General features: G+C 38.5%; 1 protein-coding gene across 1 annotated transcript in view; it reads left to right on the forward strand.

Moving 5' to 3' along the window:
- Dlg1 (discs large MAGUK scaffold protein 1) overlaps positions 1-26,527 on the forward strand; it is a 188,382-nt gene that overhangs the window by 62,330 nt on the left and 99,525 nt on the right. Inside the window, 1 exon segment of the mRNA XM_032900076.1 lies at positions 96-260. Coding sequence (XP_032755967.1) covers positions 96-260 — 165 coding nt within the window.

Genomic DNA, 26,527 nt, shown 5'->3' on the forward strand with positions numbered 1-26,527 from the left:
TATTTAATATTTGAATAGTTATAAAAACCATTTTTAAGTTACATTCCTTTAGTTTTGGGGTTTCTTCATATTTAATAGTTTTCTTTACTTCACAGAAATACCGGTATCAGGACGAAGAGGTGCTGCCTTCAGAGCGGATTTCCCCGCAAGTCCCAAATGAGGTGCTGGGTCCGGAGCTGGTTCACGTCTCGGAGAAGAGCCTGTCAGAGATTGAGAATGTCCACGGGTTTGTCTCTCACTCTCATATCTCACCTATAAAGGTAGGGTATAACCGTTTGTTATTTCTCTTACCGCTGTGGTTTTCATGCTGCTTTTGTTCAAGTTCACATCAATTCCCCATTCTGGTTGGTTTTAGTTTTTATAATTTCAAAGAATTTCATGCTGTTCATTGGTATTTCAAATTCATTTTTAAAATCTTGATTAACATCTGTGAACTCTCGCATGTGAATTTTCTCGGTTGTGTCTTTTCATAAACAGTCACAATCCTGTTTTGATGTTTACCTTTTCTCAAAGTTCTACATATTTAGACTTAAAATAAATGTTTTGTGTATTTTGAACATTAATTTGCACTTTTGTGCAACATATTTCTACAATTTATTACTTGATTTCACAATCTAGATTTTTTTGTTTTATAGGCATTCAAAATTTTTCTCTCCTTTAATTGGTATTGAATTATTTTCAGGTTATTGCTAGATAAAAGCAGAGACAACCTAAATACTTGCCCTCTTGATTAATGATGCCAAATTACTTTATAATATTTGTATAATCTTCACTTTCAAAAGCAAGATTCAAGGCTTTAATTGGTCTGTATTCTCATAAATACATGGTGTTCTTAATTTTCTCTTGATTTTGAAATGGTATCTCATTGTGACTTGAATGTACATGTCCCATTTATCACTGGGCCGGGATAGACTTACTCATCAGCCAGGCGTCATGGTGTGTGACTTGCCTATGTAGGGTTTTTGCTTGTTTTTTTTGTTTTCCCTACGGATCATAATTTGGACCAGATAGGTTTTTGTTTGTTTGTTTGTTTTTTGTTGTTGTTGTTATCTGCTCCCTGACCCCCAATTCTGGTAGCAACCCTTTGTTTATTCCAAGTATTTGTTTAAAGACCATTTATTTTCTTTTTTCTGTAATATAAACTGACTTGGGATCTTGAGGAGTCCTATCTCAGCCCTCTGAGTGCTACTGGGGTTATAGGTCTCCTCCTTCCAGCCTGTGTATATGGTGTTCACACTGACTGGGTTTCCTGTTGAAGCATCCCTGCATCTCTAGGATGACAGCTATGGTAGTGGATGCATGTGTGTGCCTCCTTTTTGGTTTTACTGGTGTGAGATTTGTTTCCTGTGTTCTCATGGGTGTAACTAACCTCCTTGGGTTGGAGTTTTCCTTCTACCTTCTGTAGGATTGGATTTGTAGATACATATTTAAATTTGACTTTATTAAAACTTTTTATTCATTCATTTTGAGTTTCACACCATGTGCCTCAGTCCTGCTTATCTCCCTGTCCCCTCATATCCGCTCTTTGCTCTTGCAACCTCCTCCCAAAATAAAACAAACAACAACAACAACAACAACACCCAACTCATAGAAAACATCTCATTGTGGCAGCTGTAGTATGTATCACAGTGTGTCCCACAGTGCATACCTGTCCACAGATCTTCATTTGCAAATGTTCATTGCAGTGAGTCATTGATCTCATTTGAGATCTCTGGCATCTGTGACACCATCAATATTGGATCCTCACTGAGACTCCCGGTTACCCTGTTCTTGCCCTGTGCCATGGAGATCCTGAAGCTTTGGAACAGTGGGACTGACCTTTTCATGTGTCCCAACCATTAATAGATGATAGAGATTTTAGGGTGGACCAATTCAGGCCCTAGCTCCGGGCCTGGGCCATAGCTGCTGGTCAGCCGACAACTCTCCCTTACAGCATCACCAAGGAGAGCTCTCCAGCACTGCTCCAGCTAGACCACCGAATGCCGAATGGCAGGAGGCAAGGTCAGCTCTCCTGCTCTCAGGCCCTCAGGCCCTCAGGCCAGCTCACCCACACCTCCAGAGTCAGCTCTACTGTATTGCCTAGGCAGTTCCCCCTCTTCTGAGTGCTACAGCCTGTGAGAGGGCAGGGCTAACTTTCTCCCTCTCATGACTTCAGGGTTAGCTCTTCCAATTACTGCTGTTGTTGAAGAGAGGAAGGGACGATCACACCCCCCCAACCCCCCACCTATGCCACCTCACAGTGGAAAAGTGGTGGGGCCAGCTCTCCCAAGTTCTCACCCTCAGAGCTGGCTCAACTGTGCTCTGGCTCACCAGAGTCAACTCTGCTGTGCTGTACAGGCAGGATGCAGGGCCCACTCTCCTGATTCCTGCATGGTCCTCCTTAACTCATGGTCCTGTGGGCAGCCTTTCTGATTGCTGGAGGTGTTAAGAGGTGGGAGCATCACTTCTGCACTTGTGCCACCCCACAGAGGAGTGACAGGGTCAGCTCTCCCACACTCATGCCCTCATGTTCTCTATGGGTAATATGAGTCAGGGACATTAACACCGACCCCTGCATCTGTATATAGCCATGGACTCAGTGGTGGCTTGGGCTAGGGCCTTACCATGGCCCAAAATGGCAGGGCTGGCCACTCATTACAGGCTACTCCTCTGCAGCTTTGGGGCTCCAGTTTCCTCTCTCCATAACGCTCCAGGCACTCCACTTCACTTTCTCTCCTGTCTGACCACCACATAGGTATGGCATACTTTGGTATTCCCCTGCAGCTGACCACTGTGCCATGCACTAGAGGGCTGTTCTGGGTGGCATGGCGGTCCCAGGTCCCTGTCTTCCTCCTCCTGCATGATGCTGTCTAGATTTGATTTGATTTTTATGAGTCCTAGGCATAAGACAGCTTTGTCCACCAAGTCAGGCATCAAGCCAGGATGAACAATGGATGGCCACCTGCTCTGCCCCTGACTGATACCCATTGCTAAGGGATGGAATATCTTTTTTCGTTTTCTCCATCTGTGGTGATTGAGAATTTTGCTCAGTATAGCAGTCTGGGCTGGCATATGTGATCTTTTAGAGTCTGTAGCACATCTGCCCAGGCCCTTCTGGCATTTAGAGTCTCCATTGAGAAGTCAGGAATAATTCTAATAGACTTGCCTTTCTATGTTACTTGCTCTTTTTCCCTTGCAGCTTTTAACATTATTTCTTTGTTCTGTATTTTTAGTGTTTTGATTATTATGTGGCAGGGGAACTTTATCTTCTCCAATCTCTTAGTATCCTGTATATTTCTTAAACCTTTATAGGCATCTCCTTATTTAGGTTAGGAAAATTTTCTTCTGTGATTTTTGTTGGAAATATATTCTGGGTCTTTGACCTGGAATTCTTGTATTCCTATTATTTTTAGGTTTGGTCTTTTCATAGTGTAAAAGATTTCCTGAATGTTTTGTGTCAGGAATTTTTTAGATTTAACATTTTCTTTGACTGATATATTTATTTCTTCTATTGTATCTTCGACGACTGAGATTCTCTCTTTTATCTATTCTGTAGTTCCTGTTCCCGCACCTAGATTTTTTTTTTTTTTAATTTCCAGAATTCCCTCACTTTGTGTTCTCATTCTGTTTTCCATTTTCATCTTTAACAGTTCCATCATTCCCTTCAACTGTTTGTTTTATCCTGGCTTTCTTGCTCACCCTCCCCTTTAAAGAAGAATTTGTTCATTGCCTCTTTAAAACCCACATCATCTTCATAAAGTTGGTTTTAAAGTCTTTTTCTTGTCTTTTAGCTATATTGGAATATTTGTGACCTGACATGGTGGGATAACTGGGCCCTGGTGATGACATACTGTCTTGGCTGTTGTCAGTTGTTTTCTTAACACTGGTTTGGAGTGATTTTAGGTCTAGGAATCAATTTCTGAGTTTGTCTTTGCTGGGTAGATGTTTTGTTCCTTGGCTTCCATTTCCTCTTTGGTCTCCTGGCTGGTGTGGCATGATAGCTGGCAGGAAGTGTCTGCCCAAGTTGCATTCAGGGACACAATGAGGGAGGAGGAGGGGGCATTGGGGATAACACCAAGGGAAGGGGCACCAAGAGAGTGGGGAAGTCCACAGCTGGGTACCCTATCTTCTGGTAGCCTCTGGTCAGGTAGGGGTTCTTTCTGCTTCCTTTTTTTTATTAGGGTGAATAATAATGTACTGAAAATTTTTTGTAAATAAAGATGTATGGGGCCATTTCTTTAGGATAGATTCCCAGAGGTCAGATTAGTGAGTAAAAATTATAATAATATTTTAATAAGTTCTCGATATTTGACAGAGTGTATTCTGATATAATTGCAACTTAAAAATAGTTTGGAGGATTTCTTCTGCTTTTCCTTTCTGTATGGATTATTGTGGTGGTTATCATATGAAGTACTTGTCTGAGGGATGAAATAGAGTAAAAGTAGATAAAAATATTAAGTAAAATTATTTGAGTTCCTTCAGCTTTTCATTAGAAAGTAAAAATTTATAAAACTTAAAATTGATAGTTTCTAAAGGGATAAATGTTATAAGGAACTTAGCAGTGAAGTATAACTTATATAAAATATCATGTTTAATTGAGATTAACAATCTCTTTAAAAGAAAGAAGCCAATGCAGGGACCTTTTCTATCTTTACAGTATTGTGGTTTGTAATGAACGAAAACATTTAAGGAATTTGTACCACCCAGAATGGGTTTATTATTTGACAGTATCACACAGCTATATATTGCATTTTGATTACTCCTAACCCCTAACCCTTGTTGGCACCTCTCTCCTCTTTAAGTCCCTTTCCCATGTTTGTATCTTTTTATTTTGTTTTTTTGACCTACCATGGGTTTAGAATTATTCAGTGGAACGAAGCAGGATTACTAGTGGGTACACAAGTGAAGACAGCGATTTCTGTCCCCCAATTTATCAATAGCTAATTAATTAGTTCATCAGGTATGGATAGACCTCAATGATTCCCTCCCCATCCTTGGTTGATTATTGACAAGTCCACTCTTATTCGGGCCCAGTGCAGATAACCACAGCACCTGTGAGTTCCTGTTTGCAATAGCTGGGCCCTGTCTAGGAGACAGCATTTTTACAACCCTTTTCCCTATCTTCTGGCCTTTACTTTGTTTCCATGCCCTTTGCTTTAGTATTCCTTGAACTTTGGATGGGGGTTATAAGGGCCTTCTTTAGAGCCACCAAGATGACTCAGTGGGTAAAGGTGCTGTTGCCAAGCCTTGTGACCCAAATTTGATACCTGGGACCAATTTCTGTAAGTTTCCCTCTGAGCTCCACATATGCACCATGACACACATATACACAATAAAAATGCAATAATAAAAAGAATGAAAAACAGACATCCTGTTGAGGGCTGACCACACAAGTATTCCTTGTTTTCATCACTGTAAGCAGCCAAGAGTCTTGCATTCACCACTGTTCATTGCTAAGAGAAGCTTCTCTGATTGAAGGTAATAGCATTTATCTATGGTTATAAAAATGTGTATAGAAGATAGTTTGACACTATGTCAGTGTAGGTAAACAAAAGACCTATGCCTTTGTAGCCAGGGGTTATTGTCCAGAATTACATTCTGAGTTATGAATTCCCTCTTTTGGAGCAGGTCTCATCCAATTACAGAGTAGTTGGGTCACCCCACCCCAAACAGTCATCTGCTACTGGCTCAGTCGTGGGCAGATCTTACCCTGCAGGTTGGTTTATTTAGTTCACATGTAAGTCCAGGGTTAGCTGGGTGGTAGTGGCAGATGACTTTAGTCCCAGTACTTAGGACTGAGAAGTGGGTGCCAATTTAAAAACCTGGAGAGGATACTTTCTGGCTAGTAGTGTTGGGGAAAGTCTCAATAAAGAATTTAGTAATAGAATGCTGAGAAAACAATCCCGGTGTGAATAAAAAGGACATAGTGGATAAATTCAGGGATTAACCATAGTATCAAAACTCTTAAAATGGGGTTGGGGATTTAGCTCAGTGGTAGAGCGCTTGAGGCCCTGGGTTCGGTCCCCAGCTCTGGAAAAAAACAAAACAACAACAACAAAAAAACCTCTTAAAACAATGAGTTAAGATCTAAGAAAAGTAGTCAGAAAGTAAAATAAACACAAATTCAGCCTTAAAATTGGTCCAATGTTAGGTGAAATGACAAAGGCGGGCACTTGCCATATACATGGGAAATTGTAATGACATGGGTAAACAAAATGATTCATACGATTTTCTTTAATGGTGGGGAAAGTGTCATTTAAACTTGTATGAGCAATGCAAATATTCGTAGAAGAAACTTGAAGAGAAGATGAAGAAGGGTGACCCTAAACCAATTCACTCCTACCTGCATACATCTTACACAGCAGTCGTGAGGATATTGCAAAGGAAGTCACAGTCACGCACTTCCTTCTTTTACTGAATGCTATAGGAATATACTTTCTGTTTCAAGTAATACACAATTTGAAATTTGCTCATTTTTATAACTATAGAACATAGACATTGGACTTTTCATTTTAAATGTATGTGTTCTTATGTCAGGTTATGCATGCACACAGGCACAGGCACATACACACACACACACACACACACACAGAGAGAGAGAGAGGAGACCCCTACGCATGCTCACACACACACAGCCAGGGATCTCCAGGAGCTGGAGTTATAGGTAATGGTAAAATACCAGATGTGAGCACCAGGACTCTAATTTGGATTCTCTGAAAGAATAGAACATGCTCTTAAACTGAGCCATTCCTTCAGACCAAGAATTTTTCATATTTTCCACTTCTTGTTGGGGTGGCATTAAACTAAGACCATAGAATTTGTATACAGTTTGGCCACTAGATGGTGCCCACACAGAATGGATTTTACTTACATGAGAGGGGGTGTGTGTGTGTGTGTGTGTGTGTGTGTGTGTGTGTGTGTGTGTGTGTGTGTGTGTGTGTGTGTGTGTGTGTCTGTGTGTGTGTGTCTGTGTGTGTGTGTGTCTGTGTGTGTGTGTGTGTCTGTCTGCTCACTTTTCTAAATAAATAGCATTCTTTGTTCACTAAGATTACTTAATATGTGGTATTATAATTATACTTAAAGGCTTCTGGGTTTATTTGTAAGTTTGGAAATATGTTTGCAAATAATCAAGGACTTATTTTCTGTATAATTTTGAACTATCTTTTTTTTTCCTTTCTTTTTTCGGGGCTGGGGACCCGAACCCAGGACCTTAGCTTCTAAATGGCGCTCTACCACTGACCAAATCCAACCCAATTTTGAACTATCTTTACTTCTTGTTAAATGTTCTGTATTATAAAACGTCTATTACATTCCCAAGCTTATGATGTTCAAGTTTTGCATAATGACCATTAAATATATACTTTGCTGGGTGTAGTGGTACACACCTTTTTTTTTTTTTTTTTTTTTTTAAAGATTTTATTCATTTATTATATATAAGTACACTGTAGCAGTCTTCAGATACACCAGAAGAGGGCATCGGATCTCTTTACAGATGGTTGTGAGCCACCATGTGGTTGCAGAATTGAACTCATGACCTCTGGAAGAGCAGTGGGTGTTCTTAACCTGAGCCATCTCTCCAGCCCCGGTGCACACCTTTTATCCCAACACTTTAATTCTAGGGACAGAGGAAGGCAGCTCTTTATGAGTTCAAGGTCTTCCAGGAGTTCCAGTTCAGCTAGGGCTACATAGTGAAACACTGATTCAATATGTGTGTCTGTGCACATGCACATACATGTGCATACATGCATATTGTATTAGTCTAGTTTCTCTAGAGAAGCAGAACTGCTAGAATGAATAGATGTATTTATATATTATATAACATATCTTACATAGAAGTCTTACATTATATATCTATCTCAATAGACAGACATCTTACAAAGCTATGGTCCAGCTGTTCTAACAATAGCTGTTTCCTGACAAAAGTCCAAGAATCCAATAGTTGTTCAGTCCATACGGCTCACCATCTCAGCTTGTCTTGAGTGCATATCAGAATCCCGAAGAAGTAGGCCCTAATATCAGTGAAGGAATGAACTTGACAGTTAGAAGCGAGAGCAAGCAGACAAAGAGCAAAACCTTACTTCTTCCATGTCCTTTATATAGGCTGCTATCACAGAAGATGGGTCTTCCTACTTCAAATGACTTAGTCAAGAAGATTTTCTTGCACTTGTGCCCAGCAGTTTGGGCTTTTGTCAGTCCCAGATATAGTTAAGTTGACTGCCAAGAGTAGCCATCGCATGTATGTGTATGTGTACTTTGCTTCACTAAATTAAGCTTTCTCTAGTTGTTGAGGTTAGAATGCTAGTGTGGAATTCTAGTGGAGAGATTGCTCAGTAATTAGGAGCACTTGGTGCTTTTCCAGAGAAATTGTGTTTGGTTCCCAGTATCCACATTAGGTGACACAACCACTTGTAATTTTAGTTCTAGTGGACCCAAAGCCCTCTATTCTGGCCTCCATAGGCACCAGCACACACGTGACAGACTAGAGTCACAAAAACATATGAATAAATAATTTTAAAGGAAAAGTGAAACTGTGTAAAATGTTAATTTCTGTATATCCTAAGAGGTTAAGAGCAGTTATTTTTGTGGGTTGTTTTAGATGGCATATTACTTTTACTCACGATTCCAAGCAAGCTTTCCAGGTTTTTCTATAATGAACTTAGTTTGTTGTAGTGGGGTTAATCTCTCAGCTCTGTTGTAGAGTGAGGCTCCTGTAAAGCAAATGCATCCCTCGACCCAGCTGTGGTCTGATAGTCACAGTGTTTGGTGTTGCACTGATCTGTGTGCATGCACCGTCCTGCAGTCTGTGACCCATCTAGAGCCTAGAATTTGGATAACAAGAAATTTGTTTCTGTAGAGCAGCTTTTTGAGAATTAGGAAGTTGTATAGTAAATAGATTGAATGGGGATTTTTTATATTATAGCATATTTAGTTGGGCTTTGGAGAAACTTGGAATGGAGTGGTCTCTCCACTTTGAATTGTACCCAAGCTCTGTGACTTTCTAGGATGAGTCTGTGTACACTGAAGGATTATTCTTGTATCTGTATTGATACTGTTTGCAATTTGAGGGAGGAGGCTTTGCATTTAGTATTTGTCTTCAGTGTCCTTGTCATAATCCGTAATATCAAGGCCTGTATCGAAACTAGAGTGTTTTGTTTTGGAATCAAAACAAACACACACATTTTGGAATCAAACTAATGACTATAATCTCTATATGGACTGTATTAATGAGTTCGTTATTAACTACCTGGACCATAATATCACTTTGTTTTTTAGGAGGTCTTATTTGTTTCTTCAAAGAAGATTCTTAGATCTGTATCACCTATTAATGTTTTCATATATTCCTTTATTGAACACTAGTAGAATAATCTCTTTAGAACCACAGTTTGCAAGCTAGTTTCCTAGTCCTTGAAAATAAACACCGACCTCTGCTCTAATCTCCCTCTGGGACGGTGTCTTATCCCTGAGAATCGATTGCACGTGGGTCTCTGCTCTTTAGGGAATGTCTTAGGTAAGGTTTCAATGAGATCGTATAGACATCTTTTCTTCTTGAGTCAGATTTGCAGTGGACTCACGGTGTGGCTTGTAATACCGTGTCTAGTAGGTTACCTTTCACTCCTGCCTGGAAGTACAGACATAAGAAAGATTTCTGTCCACATCTGAAAAATACTTGTGACTGGGCCTGGAGTGTATAATGTATTCATACAGGACTAAGAATTGTTTCCGTTATTATCAAGTAGCACTTTTGTTCACGTATACGTTGTCAACGGACGTATATTGTAACATATACTAAAACAGCGTAGCATGGCTTGTACTTCAGAATCTGCTTTTTTTTTTTTTTTTTTTTGGTTCTTTTTTTTTTTTTTTTTTCAGAGCTGGGAACCGAACCCAGGGCCTTGCGCTTCCTAGGCAAGCGCTCTACCACTGAGCTAAATCCCCAACCTCAGAATCTGCTTCTTAAACTTGAGGGTGTTAAGAGTTACTTAGGGGGCTTTTTTAACCAGCACTCCATGGGGGCTAGAGAGGTGTCTCAGTGGTTAGGAGCATATGCTATCCCTCCAGAGGATCTGAGCTGAGGAGTTCAGGCATCCATAACAGTTTCCGAGCACCTGCAGCTCCAGCTCCCAGGAACTGATACTCTGATGCCCTCTTCTGGCCTTCCTGGTCACTTGCGTACGTGTGGCTTATACACACACACACTGAAGCATTTAGAGATTTTATATTAAACATCAGGCAATCCTAAGATTAACTACTATGATAAAAAAATACAGGAAAAAATAATTGATTTTTTTTTTAAATGCTCATTAATTTAGAAATCAAGCAGCATTACTTCATGAGCAGAGTAGTATTTATACAGTGTTTTATAAAAAAAAAGGAATCATTGGTGTTCTTTTGTATATTTTAAACTCATAATCTTGTAATTTTAATGATTATTATATACTAGAAGTACAGTGCTGATTACTTCTTAACAGTTCTTTTTAATATAAAAGTTACAGTGGCCATTTATGTGCTTTTCTGATTAATCTGTTCTAGAGTCAGTAATTAAAGCATTAGAAATTAATACATGATGTAAAATGATTTTGCTATATTATAAACATATTAGATCCTTAGAATTCCACACATGGTATCTTAAAAACAATTTGAAAACCAGTGCTAAATAATGTAAGATTCATTCTAATGTCAAAATTTGTGAATAGCAGATATTCTTTTAATGAAATTAACAATCAGAGCTGTTAGCAAAAGAAACCTTTTGTTTAAAATTCAGTTCATATTTATTATTTATGTAAGCAGTGAAGATGCCATTGGGTTTTACTCTATGCCGATTGAAACTTAGTAACCCGGGCTTTCTCCACCCAATGCGTTAAAGCAGTCATCCCCAAAGGGTCCTGGTAGCCCAGTGTTTATAACATCCTTCTTTACCTGCTAATCGACCTCACTTCCTGGATTTCAGTCCGGGTCTAGTTATCAGCTAACAAAAGAACAGCTTTTGGTTCCTGCAGACGCTGGTGAAAAAATAATCACGAGAAAGAAATCCACCTTATGTCGTCTTTTTCTGTCTGCAAAAATAAACTCAGCCACCATACAGCTAACAGGTACAGAAGGAAGATACAGGCTCGGTCATAGGAAGAAACTGCAGAGAAAATGAGCATCATTTCTCAAGGTTTTTATTTCCCTGATCTACAAGTGATGCTGCTGTAATTCTAGCTGCAGTTCTCACCGATCATTCACCACTCAGCAGCTGGTAGAGAAGTCAGACTGCCTGGCAACCACCTGCAGGGCTGCAGAGATGAATTACATTTTCGGAAACAACACACTTCTGTACTCTCGCGCCAGTCGAGGAGGCAATGCTAGCTCTAGCCATGGCTCAGTAGGCCCTAAGCAGAAGCACTGGGCAAAGAAGGGCTCGTCAGACGAGCTGCAGGCTGAGCCAGAGCCTTCACGCTGGCAGCAGATAGTTGCATTCTTCACTCGAAGACACAGCTTTATTGACTGCATCTCGGTAGCCACCAGCTCCACCCAGGTAACATGACACTTGTTGAAATTATTTTCAGTATATTTATATTCATATTTGCTTTGCTACGATGTCCTAATGCAGATTTACTTTTAAAAATGAGTCTACTGTATTGTTATCTTGGCACTTAAATCTTACGTTTTTAGTCCATCTATGCAGGTCTCTAGCACAGAAGGGAAATGGAAAACATTTTCCCTTACGTTATGTAATACTAAACAAAACAGTCTCCTATTCTACTAAATGGCTTCTCTAGAAATGTAAAGTCATTAACATGTGAGTTAAATACAAGTTAATGCTCATCTTATTTTTAGATGGTGTTAAATGCTGTGAAGAATGATGTTTTGACCAAAAGAAAATTATCTATTTAGCTTTTGTATGCTCGTAGATAATCTTAGGGAGGCATAGTAAGAAATAAAAGGTAGCTTAAATATTTTCATTTGTAATGTTTTGAGAATAGATTAAATGTAATACAGTTAGCTAATATATATATTTATCTTAGTTATATTAAATTTATTTATTCAAGAAATTAATGAGTCTATTTAACAAAAATATATTGTCTGAGAATAATCTGGAATTAGTAAACTTGTACAATTGCATAGTCATGGAATATTTTAACACATTCAAATTTTAAAGATGCTTGCAAAAATGAAAAGTCCCATAAAATCCCTGATTTAAGGGGAAATGAATATTGAATATAGGAGACAAAATAAACAGTTGAACAAAGTGCTTGTGATTTGGCATAAAAGAAGACAAAAGGAAGTATTAATATTTTAAAATATATTTTAGCAGCTAGTCAATCAACTAATGAAAATAAAAGGGTAAAAAATAATCTAAGAACAGATTGAGGATGGTTTTTCCTTTGGTATCAGTAATTCTTAATATGTGTACAGATGCATAGATGAGGTTTTGGGCCTATAAAAAATAAATTTTCTTTAAAGATTATTTCTTCCTTCATCAGAAGCATCACAGTAAATATAAATATAGCCTCCGACCTGATTATTTGTTTTGGTTACTTGGTAGTAAAATATCAACTTCTAAAGTCAGAAATTCTACCTATTTCTTATATGCTTAAGATGAAATTACATATGTAGGCACCAGGGCTCCTTCCAAACAGAACTTACTGAAAGGCAATTGACTCTTAAATTGAATACTGACTGCTATAAGCATTTTTTTTCCTGCTTCTGATCATAAAAGGATGAAAAGAGTAAAGGTTAGTGCTACTAGTTATTACAGATTACTATGGAATAATATTTTCATAACAGTAAAAAGATACCTTAATCTTTATGGTTTTATAAATAAGCTACTGTATGATGCATACATATTGATATATTTGATATTTATTTTATGGACATCCACATGAAAAGACCAATAAATAGTTCATTCATACAACTATTGATAGCATAGAATTAGAACACAGGAACCTATCCACTAGAATTGTTGTAACCCCTGTTACACCATTGACTATTGTTCCTCTCCCCCAGAGTTGACCCCTGTCGTGTCTACATGCTGGAGAAGGACATGGTTCCTCTGAACTGATGCTTCTCTTGGCCTTTTCATTACCTTAGTGTTTTATCTCTGGAAGTAGAGAGTCCTACGTCAGAGGAAAAACTTATGTTTTTCCTGAAGTAATCACATTTCACTTTTCTTTTCATAAACTTTTCTAACTGATGAGTTGTATAATTTGTTAATTAAAACTTATTGGAGTGGACTTTATATGATAAAATATAGTGGAACTGAGAAAGAACTCAAGACATGATTGTGCCTTATTTAACACTGGAGTACATTTTTATAATAACTCAGGCATGGCATTTTTATTTTGTAGCACCAAAGGAATTTGCATGTTGCCGTAGGGAGCAAAGTAGATGAATGAACTTTCATAATTTGTTGAGCATATCCTATGTACTTATTATGAATATATTTTATAAATAACAGGATCTCCTGTTTTGATGTTATCTGAAACGAACTTTTTAAAGATTCATAGGAAGATTTAACTTTTAGTCTAAATTTCCTTTATACTTTACCAAATTGGGGGTTGTTACTAAATTAAATTTTAATTACTATCTCAAATAACTACTCTGATTCCCAGACACATCCTGCTACAAGTGAAAAGGAATTCTACTTACAGATTCTTTTTAAGTGCTTGTCTTTTAGAAGATTTATGTTCAAAACTAAGATTGTGTGCCAAGTTCCATGGAATATCTGCAGCTTTTAGGAGGTCATCATAGTCTGAATGCGAAGGAAACCAAATTATTATGAAGATCTACAGGATACCAAGTACTTGGGCGCTCAGTAAATGTTTGTGGAATTAACGTCTGTTTCAGTTCCCTGGAAAGTTATTCTTAATATACCACAGTCTTCATGAAGAACTATCTGTAGTCTTTCATAGTGCCTCATTTCTTCGTCTTGCCTTTTCTTCTCCTGTCCTCCTGATTTCCTTACCTATTCACCCATTACCAATAGTGATAAGAATGTTGTTAACATTCTATTTTGATTCATTTAGTTTTGCCTCAGAAGTTTACATTGTGATTTGAGAAAGGGAACTTTTAAATTATTATTAAGATATATTTGTCATGAATTGGTTTACCTTGCTGTAACTTTTTTCTTCAGAGACTTCATACTGCAAATAGTCTTTATTTTAAATAGATTATGTGTGTGTGTGCGTGCACGCGCACACACACACGCGCACACACACACACTTTAAACTTTATAAGCAGTATCAAACATTCCTTTCCTTTGTTTCCTCACCGCATCATTCTTCCTGTCTCTGTAGGTAGTCACCATGGCACCAAGAGAACAGTTGATGTCATTACTAGTTTGTGGGTGACTATACTTCATTTTCCTTCTTTGTTCATGACCGTAAAAACTGCTTTTGGGGCCAAGCCAGTGTTGGCTCACATCTTTAATCCCAGTTCTCATGAGGCTGAGGCAAACAGATCTCTTGAGTTCAAGGCCAGCCTAGTCTACAAAGAGTGAGTTCCAGATCAGCCAACGCTACACAGAGAACCCCTGTCTTGAAAAGCCAAACCAAAACAAGAAACCTGTGTATTGTAATCTCAATCATTCATCTTCTAAAAACATCCACCAGGAAGACCCAGGTATCATCGGTCAATATTTAATTTTTCTCCTTTTCTGGGCGTCTGCATCTGGGACTTGCAGAGTATTTGAGCACCGACTTGATGTCTTTGCTCTGCCCACTGTTTGTATAATCATTCTTAGTGGCTTTCAGTATCTTATATATATAAGATAATCTACCTAAAATCTTGACTTTTCTGCCTTTGATACTTTACCCATAGGGATCTTGGGTTTTCTGTCACTTGAACAATCTACTCAAATGATTGTGTTCAAGACTTTTCGACACCACTCACCATATCATTTAGACCTCTGATGCAGGCGTTTCCCGTGACTGACACTTTTCTCCTCAGCTCACTCGTTCAGTACTTTCACTACAACGAGTTTCCATCCTAAGATCCCAGGGACCAATGATTTTCTACTGCCTGTTGCCACTCATAACATCTCTCATTGCCTTGCTCAAACTTTTTCATAATCCCAGCTCTCTTCCACTTCCCACCACTTGACTGGAAGCATTTGTGCTTTAACTGCAGCTTTGCCTTCTTCGCCAGCTCTGGAAGCTGCCCATTAAGCCTGCAGTATCCGCCTCCTGCGTCATTCTGAGTTGATAATCTTCCTCTGTGTTAAGCGAATGTCTGTTCCTAAAGCTCACCCCGTCTCCTGTTTGATTATTCAAGGCCTCATCAGATACCTTTTTTTCTTCACTGTCATTTTCCTTTTCCTGTCTATTAGCTAATTTCCGTGAGCTGACACACCTCTCACTACATAAACAACTGAAACCTCCTCGTGCATTATCACATCCACTGGCTGGCTGTTCTCTTCACATGACCCCCTAGGTGGATGATGTAACACAGCTGATGACGGCTTGAAGGTTTTCACCTCTGACCCCTGGATGCTCCCAACATTCTCCTGGCTTCATTTCCCTTGCAGCGCTTTCCTTTTTCTTCGTGCTGCCGGGTACAGTGTCGGATTCTTGTCCAGTCCAGCCTTGTGCCGTCATCAAGATTTCTGTCTTCAGCTCAGAGCTAATTCCTCTACACTAGGCTTTGTAACCATAGTTTCCCATTTATCCAGTATTTCCACTTATGTTAAGCATAAAAGATAATTTAATCATTTTTCATCATTATTATTGACTTTGTTTTCATTTAAATTTTTCATTTGTTCATTTTCTTCTTTGTTATTATTGTTGTGGTCTTTGATGGAGAGAAAGTACACATTCTTGACCGTACTAATAAGTGTGCTCTGTCACTGAGTTACATACACGGCAGCCCCACGAGAGGTTAACCTATTTCCTGTTGTTTTGTATGCTGAGAATCTAAAGACAACCTGTGGAATTGCCTGCTTTACTTTTGCTCCACTTCCAAGACAACAGCGAATCCTGTTGGCTTTTGGTTTAGGATAGGTTTCTCACTCTGCTCCCTTCCCTCCACCTATCAGGGTCATACCTTTCCTGTAGACCTCAATCCCATTTTACTGTTAGAATTCTCTTCAGTCTTCACATACAGACTGATTTTTGTTGTTATAATTTTATTTACACTTATGGCTTTAAATATTTATTTTTCAGTGTGTGTGTGTGTGTGTGTGTGTGTGGTGTGCGCATGTGTATGTGTGCATCTGAGTGAGTACAGGTGCAGTTCAGAGTGTGTTCCTGTTACTAGCCTGGCAATTCCCTGGAGGTAGGATTCTCTATTTACCGCCATGCTAATCCTCAGCTTCCATAACATTATTGGCAACGTAACAAATACAGTAACAAAAAAATTACTCAATGAGGGGAGAAACAGGCAAGTCAACCTCTACTCAGAAGAGCTAGTGCAGATTTTTACCTGTCTTATTTCTGCCTTAATCTCTCCACTTAGTATTGATCTGATCCTCTGCCTGATAACTCCTTTCTTACTTGTCCCGCTAGAGAGGAAGAAATCCCCAGGGAGAAAATGTTTTGGTTTTCTCACAGTCGGGGTGTCTATGTAACTCTCATAGGCTTTAGATGGAGAGAAGGTACTATTAATAACTAAAGTGGGGCAACCAGTATAAATACGCATTTCCTAGGCAAATGAGCATGTGCTTGCCTATTTATATCCAATTATCTTCTGACTTACAGCTAGACCACTGGTGTCAGTGTTCCTACCAAGACATCTTCATCTTGGAGTATCCTAGAGTTCAACCTCGTTATCCATCCATTTTCATAAAGCTGGTCAGATAAGAAGGAAGGAATAGTCTTTATCTTTGGGGAGTAGTTTATATTTAGTAATGCAGTTCCTTCGCACTAAACTGGAATGTATACCAAATAAACAGGCAGCCTTTTAAAACTGTGGCAGCAGTGCCGAGTCTGATCAAGAGTAGGGCAGTTTCCAAGATAAAAGGCTAGAATTAGTCTGTTTACCTGGTTATAAAATGCTACTGTGGGCAAGAATATTTATTTTTTAGTTCCTCATCCAAAGCCATGAGCTTTGTAAGATTAATATCGTGACTCATCTTTGGAAATGTTCACCCTTTCACAGAAGTGCTACTGAGGGACATATGTTCTACTTCTATTTGTCTTACTCTTTTTATAGCACACCTATCTGTGTTTAGTATTTAGGAACCAATTATTGGTGCAGCAGCAGACTTTGGAAATCACAGCTACTACACAAAAGTATGTGTTTACAGCATCGAAGTTTTTACAGAATACATCATTGACCATATATCCTAGCAGTGATAATCATTAGAATCTCTTCAAATTAATTGCAAACATTGGTGCAGAGAAAACTGAAGATAGATGTTTGTAATTGCCGATCATTGTCTAAACCTAGTAGCAAATAAGATGAACTTCAGTAGATGAATAGTATGCAGCAGTAAAAAAGATTAAGCCACAAAGCACATGGAAGGAATAGTAGTAAATGTTTATTACTAAGTGAAAAGAAAACAATCTGAAAAGGCTTTATACACATTATCCCAATCCTGTGACATTTGGGGAAGTCAAAAAGTAAAAAATCTGTGGTTCCTAGGATTTTTAAGAAGAGAGCAAAACTATTCTGTGTGGTTCTGTGATAGCGGATACGTGCCATTGCATGCTTGGAAAAGGATTGAATGTCCAACAGCAAGAGTGAACTCAGCATAGATTAGACTCTGTGATGATGGTGGGTTGGTATAGGTTCATCTGCTGTAACAAATATACCACTCTGTGCAGGGGGTTGATCGTGGGTGGGCTGACACATATGTGGGCCGAGGGTATGCAAGAACTTGCTGTACTCAACATTCAGTTTTTTGTGAACCTAAATCTGGTTTGAAAATTAAATTCTATTAAAAAATACAAACTTGTTATCTTAAATTTAGATTGGCTTAGTCTGGAGAACTAAATGGGAAAATTTTTATGTAAGTTTTCATCTGTGCAGCTTCTATATGTCTTGATATAGTTGGCCCTTCTGTCAAGGACAAATAGGCTAAGAGAAATACATTTCACATTTATATATTTTAATATATTCGAGTAAATTTTAAAAGTTAACTTTTAAAGTCAGTTTTAAAGTAAACCTCTGAAAAAGGGTGGAGCCACATATCTACAGAGTTTTCAGGCTTTTTTAGCTTCCAGTTGGGCTCCTTTGTTTATTTTCCAGCAGTGTTACTCTTCTAAGAATTATACTGCATGTTTTTAACACAGTTTTGTTCATTGTCATCTGCTGAACTGTAAGCACATAGGGCTGGTCCTATAAAAGATGTACACTTTCTTTTATATTTCTAGAGCCTAGCATAGTGAATGTATTTATAAACATTATAAATAAAGGTGCTTATTTCCATTTAACATATAATGACTAAAAGGAAGAAAGGAACTTTTAAATATGATTTGGTCATTATTATTTTCACAAACTTTATGTAGAACTATGGCTTAAAAATTGGCACATCTACACCAAAGATTTTGTAAGATAAAGTGTGTATATTGCCAAAGTAGTTAGAAACCCTCTGAGGAAAAAAAATGTGAGTAGGGGACCAACAGTCAAAAGCACTGGCTAGCTAGCAGTGGTGGTGCACTTCCCAGCATTCACGGAGCAGAAGTAGGCAGATCTCTTGAGTTCGAGGCCAGCCTGGTCTATATAAAAGTTCCAAGACAGCTGGGCTACACAGAGAAATCCTGTCTCAAAAGACAAAAGCAAAAACATGAAAAGCACAGGCACCAGGCACATGTGTGTACTAACATGAACGAAAGCAGAACACTTTCACATATAAATCAAATTAAAAAAGGAAAAGTATGCAAGGTGTTATACTTTACATGTGATGAACTTAAATTTTTATCATTTAAAACACTCGTTAAAAGATCTTTTGCTATATTATAATCCCCAACAATGTTATTATATAATTTTAGAATTTTTGAGAAAGGTAAAAATGATTGTAATTGTTCAGATCATGTAGAAAGCAGTAATCTATAATTACCACCTTGTTAAAGAAACTTTTAAGTATACCTCCTGATGTGATCATTTTACAGTTACATAGAAATTAGTGAACAAAGACAGTGGTCGTATCTTATGGAAGGTTGCATAATTGACCATCGTATCTGACAACCGGGGATTTTTTTTAATGTGTGTGTGTGTATACATGCCAGACGTGTTCAGGTCATTGTGAAGGCCTGCAGAGGAAGTTGGATACCTGGAGCTGGAGTTACTTCACATTGTGAGCTTCATGATGTGGATGCTGGAAACTGGCCTCCAGGCTTGGAAGGAGCAGCCAGCGCTCTTCACCACCAAACCATCTCTCCAAACATAGAACTATAGAATTTTAAAAGGAGTCCTAACACTGTTAAAAGACATTGTCACTACATGCATCTTTAGCAGAGATGGCTCAAAAGTTAGGAGCATGGCTGCTCTTTCAGAGGACCCACGCGGCAGCTCACAACCACCTGTAGTTCCAGTTGCCGGGAAGCCAGTGCACTCTTCGGGCCTCTTCGGTCATGAGGCTTCCAAGTGGTGTATAAACATATGCTCGGGTAAAACACCTGTAAGAATAAAATAAAAATAATTAAAAAAATTTTTTTAAAGTACCAGGTTGTTTCCATTTCTGAAAAGGGTTTTGATTTTGGGTATCAGTATTTGTGAGATTGTCTATTAATTTAGCCATCAGGCTGAAAACATAATGATTATTGTAGAGTACAAGTTTTTTAAGTGATTTTCAGAAAATAACTAGAGATTATAATCTGGAATTTAAATTAAAATGGATCCTCTATCCTTTGTAAAACCATCTACTATAATAAAAGATTGTAAATTTGAAATTGTTTTAAGAGTATTTTGGAAAGCAAATATGAGACATATCAGTGGAGTGTTATATATTACCTTCACTGTTAGTGAAAAATTCCTAGACTCGAGGCTGTAGCTTTCTAAGCAAGAGCATTCTGGGAAGAAAAGTAACTAGCAAGTGGAAAGGTATGGAGTAGCAAGTCAGTGTACCTGAAGTGTAAGTGGAGGGAGAATGTGAGATCACGATGTTGGAAGACTAGGAAAGCCTGACCCACTGGGCACTTAGGATTGTTGTGAGGAGAACAAAGCAGCTGCCATCACTAAGCATTCAGGGCCTACTTCAGCTTGGTAAGTAAGGAAGCCTATGGAGGTGCGTGTTTATCCAGCCAGTTGTGAAATTACCAAAGATAAAGACATATGCAATTGATAGCCTCCCTATGTTAATTATGTAACCATATCTTTAAATTCAGTCTTTAAGGCTCCGCTTTTAAATTTGCAGTGATGACTGAATCATCCTTTTAAAGGTTGTTAGCTGAATGTTAATATAAAGTAACATCTTTTCTTAATGAAGAGATCAGAACCTTACCTTAATTTTATGAATTCTTGCAACTAGAAATAATAAATTCATGAGCTAACTTATCTTGTCTTTGTAAACTATAAACAGTTTTGCATCCATGCTTCTACAATAGAATTAATTCTAGATCTATTTTCCTGTTTCCCATAGCTATTTTAAGTTTTAAAAAAAGTTTGTATTTTGATATCTTTTATGGTTTATTTAAAAATATGTCTGCTTTTATACACTTTTCTCAGACATGGTTGTCATACATGGTTGAAATACTTTTTTTTTTTAGCTAAACAAGTTTATATTAAAGATGTAATGTGTTTGCAGTGACAGTGGCAAAGGGCGTCTGAATCATAAGAAAAATATTAAACCATGAAAAACACCTTTTTGTCCTGCAGATATTGATCCTCTCTTGAATACAGTAATTCCCAAGTGGAGTTTGTATAAATCTACTTTGCTATATTTTATCCTCTGCAAACATTCAAAAGGCTTGCGGTTTTGTCCTGGTTCTTTTTTTTTCTTTTAAGTAGCTGCTTTGACATTTAATCAGAAGCACGCCTCATTATGGCATAGTAGATCTTTAAACAAAGGGCCAAGGAACCCGGATTAAGAATTCTAACTGTGCCATGTACAAATTCAAGCTCCTTAGTCACCAGCAGTGGCCTGCTGTGGTTACTTTTGTTGTCTATACTGGTACCAAAGTTTTCTTGAAAATACAGTATATTTTTAGACCTTGAGGTTTTTTGGTTAGTCTTAAGTTTATTTTACTGAGTATATGAAACATGTTAATATAAAATATAAACATTAGCTTCTTGGTATTGTAGTTTTACCTTGTCAGTTTTACATTCTGAAAATCATTTTTTTGTTATTTTATCTCTTGATTTTATGTTTTATCTTTTGATTACTGAAAACTTGCGTTTTAAATGCAGGGCTTCATGCTTGTTAAGCAAGTATTAAACCACTGAGCAAATCTCTTTCAGTCCTGAAAGGCTTAATTATTAATAAGTAATTAGCAAGAAAAATAAATATCTGGATGGCACTACAGCTCTTTTATGTCCAAGTCTGATTATTATCTAGGAAATAAGTTTTAGTTGCAATTGTGGGAATTGTTTTGTTTTGTTGAGATCATTTTATGTAGACCATGGAACTCATAGAGAAAAGGTACTCCTGTCTCTGCCTCCCAAGTGCTGGGACCAGAGGCACACTCCACCATGTCCAGCTGTGGTAGTAGTTTTAAGTCCTCACATCCCATCGGTTCCCAGGATACATTAACTCTACACTCACAGTTTTTAACTGACTGCTTGTGCCCATTCTCACCAATGCTGCCAGTCAGGTTATGCTAGGCCCACAATACGTATATGTAGTTGAATGCCTAAAAGAGATGGTCAGTACTGCATTGTCGTAATGAGGGTGTGTACATATTTCAAGTTACATAAGAATCTACATCTTGGGTGCAGGTTTTCTAAATTAAAGACCGTAAATTAGTATTAAAAAATAAACCTTTGTAGAAAATTAGTACAATTTTGTTAAATCAGTTTAAACATCTTTCAGGGAATTGCCAATGTGATATTTTTTCAAAAGTGCTTGACAACGTATAATATAATATATCCAATTATTTTATAGAAATGTACAATTTTCTGCAGTGTTCCTTCAGACAGTGTTAATATTATAACCTCTGTTGTCATGGAAACAAGTCTCCAAAGGCAGCCTTAGAGGCTAATGATTCTGTGGTGTTGCTATGGATAGAAACAACTGAGACTGTTGCTAGTCATGTGACCAAGATATTTAAAAACAATAACAGATTTTGATTGAACTGATCTTACCAAGTGATACAAATGAAGCAGGACAGGAATGATACAAGGGTCATTGTTTCCTACGTGTGGTTATAAAGAGTGTTAACTTTTAAAATGCTATTATTCACTCTTCTGAAAATAACCTAAATATAATGGTTACTTTGTATGGCCTCATTGTTTAAGACATACAGGCTGATGCATTATTGTCTTTGACATCTTCCAGTTTAGCGCTTTCACAGCTCCTAAGCATTTCATCACATGCTCACAAGTACCCAGATCCTTATATCCTTGCTCTATTTTGTAAAACCAAGTATTTGTCATTCCTCATCAACTTTTATTTGATTATTAGGTTTTTTAGGGCTGTATTTTTGTTTCAGGTGACTTAAATGGATTTTGTTACTCTGTTTATCATTTGTGCCTTGGATATTTTATTTGTTGGTAGGTCATTTTTGGATAAGTGTTTGCATGCTGAAGAGGTAGGGGCATATGTTCTTCCACAGACTTCTTAACTCCAGGTGGCTTATAGACTGTGAGATAAGTTGTCATAGGTCGTTTTAAGGATTTTTAAAAGAAACAGTATTTAGATACTTCCTTTGATGATGGAATGTGGAAATGTAAGCTGAATAAATCCATTCCTCCCCAATTGCTTCTTGGTCATGATGTTTGTGCAGGAATAGAAACCCTGACTGAAACAGATCCTTTCCAAAGAAAGTAGATTCTAGAACAGAACAGGCTCTGAAAAAGAAGGGTGCATGGAGTCTAAATGTAACATAAAAAGGGTAATGGTTTGTCATAAGGGATGTGGGGAACAACTGGTGTGTGCGTGCGCACGTGTGTGGGGGGGTGTGTGGGTGTTGTGCTTGGCTTTAGAATTTGAGGTGACCGTATAGCTTTGACTAATTTCACATGAACTGTAACTCTTACCCTAGTATGGACCCTAGTGAGCACTTGCTGGTGTACAGTGCTTTGGTCCTACTAGACCATTACCAAGGGATTGATATAACTCAACTAGAACAGTAACAAAACACACCAGGACTCTGAGATGGTAGATACATCCACAGTCTTCGTTGTGCTCATAAGCTTCATGTGTTAGCACTTCAGATTGCATACATTAAATAAGTACTGTTGGGGCTAGAAGGATGGCTTTGTGGTTTGAGAGCATTGGCTGCTCTTCAAGAAGGTCCTGGTTCAATTCCCACACGGCAGTTCACGTCCATTTGTAACTCTAGTTCCAAGGGATCTGGCACCCTCTTTGTCCTCTTTCAGGTAGTGCTTATGTGTGGCACACATACTTGCAGCCAAAATACTCATACACAATAAAATTAAAATATGTAGAGTATATTAGGCATGCTACAATAAAGTTACTTATAAAGATTGTACAATAATTTTAAGACTCATAATTATCACAATTTGATGAATATGGCCAGTTATTTTGTAGCATTATCTCTTAGTTTGGATTTGTCTGTTTGATTAGATCCAGTTAATTGCGTTTGCGGGGAGAATGGAGATGGGAGATGGGAGGGTTGTAGAGAGGTAACTGAGAAGGGGGATATCATTTGAAATGTAAACAAATAAAATGATTAATTAAAAAAAAAAGGAGGGGTTGGGGATTTAGCTCAGTGGTAGGGCGCTTGCCTAGGAAGCGCAAGGCCCTGGGTTCGGTCCCCAGCTCCGAAAAAAAGAAAAAAAAAAGAAAAAGAACCAAAAAAAAAAGGAAGAATCAGCAGTGTGAGTGCTGCTGTTCACCTCTTGGATATACTTAGCTTCAGTCTGTGCTGTTACTGGTGATGTCAGCTCCGAGCACATGGTTAAGAGTTTATCCCGGTTAGGGTTTTGAGGAGTATGGTCTTTCGTGTGTGTATTCCATTCAGATGTTCATCGAGTATTGACTTTGCAACACCAAGAAGTAGTTTAGGCATCCACTACCGTGTCTGAAAGTAAACCTGATGGCTGCCAGGCAATGCTTTTGTGATTCCACCACTTCTTCCGTACTTTCTGTTAGCATTTTATTTCAAGGCAATGCATTGTGTTTATTAATTCTCGTGTTTATACAGTATGAGCTTTATGCCCCTGTTGCTCTTCAGTGACTGTTTGGGGAGATTGCGGAGTGCTCAGGTGGATACAGCCTTGCTGTAGGAAGGGTGTCACTTGCGGGGCTTTGAGGCTTTGTATCCTCATTCCACTTGAGGGTCTCTGAATGTCTGAAAAATTATTTAAAATGAGATCGGCCAGCTTCCTGCTCCTGCCAGCCTGTCACTGCTTCCTGTCATTGTAGACTCCAACTCTCAGAACCATAGAGGAAATAAATGTCTTTTTCCTTAAGTTTCTTTTGGTCATGGTATGTCACAGCAAAAGAACACTAACTAATGTAATACAACTATTATTGTGAGTCTCAGGTGCTTCCCCTTTAGGCTTCTCTTAGGCTCTTTGACGACTGTTTTCTACTGGGCACTCATGCTGAGGCAGGAAGTACTTACTTGTACTCACTGAATTCTAGCACTGGAGCCAGCCACTTCTCTAAGGACCTCTCTTTTGTTTTCTTATTCGAGTGTGGGTATTTAGAAATCAAGATCTGTGTAATTAATGTGTGTGCATGCGTGTGTATGTATATGTATATATACTTGTATATGTATATAAATATATATGTGTATGTCTAGGCCTTTTAGGTTGTAAGTGTTCCTAGTTGTTCTCTATGAGGCCAATCTAGGAAATGCATTTATGCTTTTATTTCTGTATGTATTGAAAAACTGTGTTTATACCAGTACTTCCATGCTGATTTCTCTCCCTTCATAATCGACAACTTTACTTTTCTCTAACATGAGAGAGCTTGATCCCATTGTCCTCTCTAGACCCCTCTAATCAGAGTGAAATCTCCCTTGGTGCAACCCTCCATCGCTGTCACCTTCCTTCCTGCTCAAGCACCTACAGATGCTTTTGTACTCCATTGGAGTCCTTGAGCTTCATGCTGTGCCCACACTGACCCCATGTTGATGTTGTCCTTGGCTCGTTCAAACTATGACACCCTATGTATGGCCCAGTTCCCCTCTTCTCATTCCTTGCACACAGCTCATAGCATCTCTTTACCCAACATTGGTTCCAACAATGTGTACTTCTCTGTTCAAGAAATTGCTTCCTCTGCAAAGGCAGTGATATCTTACCATATCACCTTCTATAACCTTTGTTTTGTTTACTTCTCTCAGTATGGTTGAAAATAGGAATCTGTTTTCATTTGATCAGACAGTGTGTACATCCAGGTGATCTAACAACAGTTCCTTCAAAGCCATTTCATTCTTTCCCTGTGCTTTGTCATAGATCATTTGAAAAGGCATTTAAGTAAAGGGCATTTAAGTGCTTGCTTACCACTTAAGTTATTAATTCCAAGCTTCAAATATAAAATTCAGAAGTCTTTTCTGTAGTGAAAATGTAGAAATGATGGCTGAAGCCCCAAGTCAGTCAGGAACCCTCTTAATTCATGGTGTACTTTTGTCCATTGTGATAAAGTAACAGCGTAAAAACCTCTCTCTCTCTCTCTCTCTCTCTCTCTCTCTCTCTCTCTCTCACACACACACACACACACACACACACACACACACACACGTGTGGGGGTGTTCTGCCTACATGTATGCCAATATACCTGCTTCCTACAGCAAAAGATATCAGCTTCCCTGGAACTGGAGTCACCTCTGTGGGTAAATGAGAATCGAACCCAGGTTCTCTGCAAGAATAGTACATGCTTTTAATCCCTGAGCCATCTCTCCATCCCCTTATTTTAGCCTTTTAAGTATATAGTTTAATAACATTAAGTATACAATCACAATGCTGTGCAAATGTCATCCCTTCTCTACTTCTTTGGGGGAGGGGAGATTGTTTTTTCTTTCCATCATTAAATCTAATGGCTAAAAATGTGTTGGAAAAGAAAATAAGAAATTCAAATAGCAGAGTCTAGCAATTCTAGTTCATTTATCAGTGTTAATTTTTTTTAAAAATTTTTTTTACCCTCCAGATTTTAACCCGCTCCCGGTTCTGACTGTTCCACATCCCATACCTCTCTCCCCGCTACTCCTCACCCCTATCTTCACAAAGATGTCCCCACCAGACCTCCCCACTCCCTGGTGCCTCCTGTCTCTTGAGGGTTAGGTACATTTTCTCTCACTGTGCCAGGCCCAGGAGTCCCCTGCCGTTTATGTGTTGGAGGCCTCATCTCAGCTGGTGTGTGCTGCCTGGTTGGTGATCCAGTGTCTGAGAGATCTCAGGGGTCCAGGTTAATTGAGACCGCTGATCCTCCTACAGGGCTGCCCTCCTCCTCAGCTTCTTCCAGCTTTTCCCTAATTCAACCAGAGGGGTCAGCAGCTTCTGTCCATTGGTTGGGTACAAATATCTGCATCTGACTCTTTCAGCTGCTTGATTGGTCTTTTGG

The sequence above is a fragment of the Rattus rattus genome, chromosome 4 (genome assembly GCF_011064425.1).
Source record: "Rattus rattus isolate New Zealand chromosome 4, Rrattus_CSIRO_v1, whole genome shotgun sequence".
Taxonomy (NCBI): domain Eukaryota; kingdom Metazoa; phylum Chordata; class Mammalia; order Rodentia; family Muridae; genus Rattus; species Rattus rattus.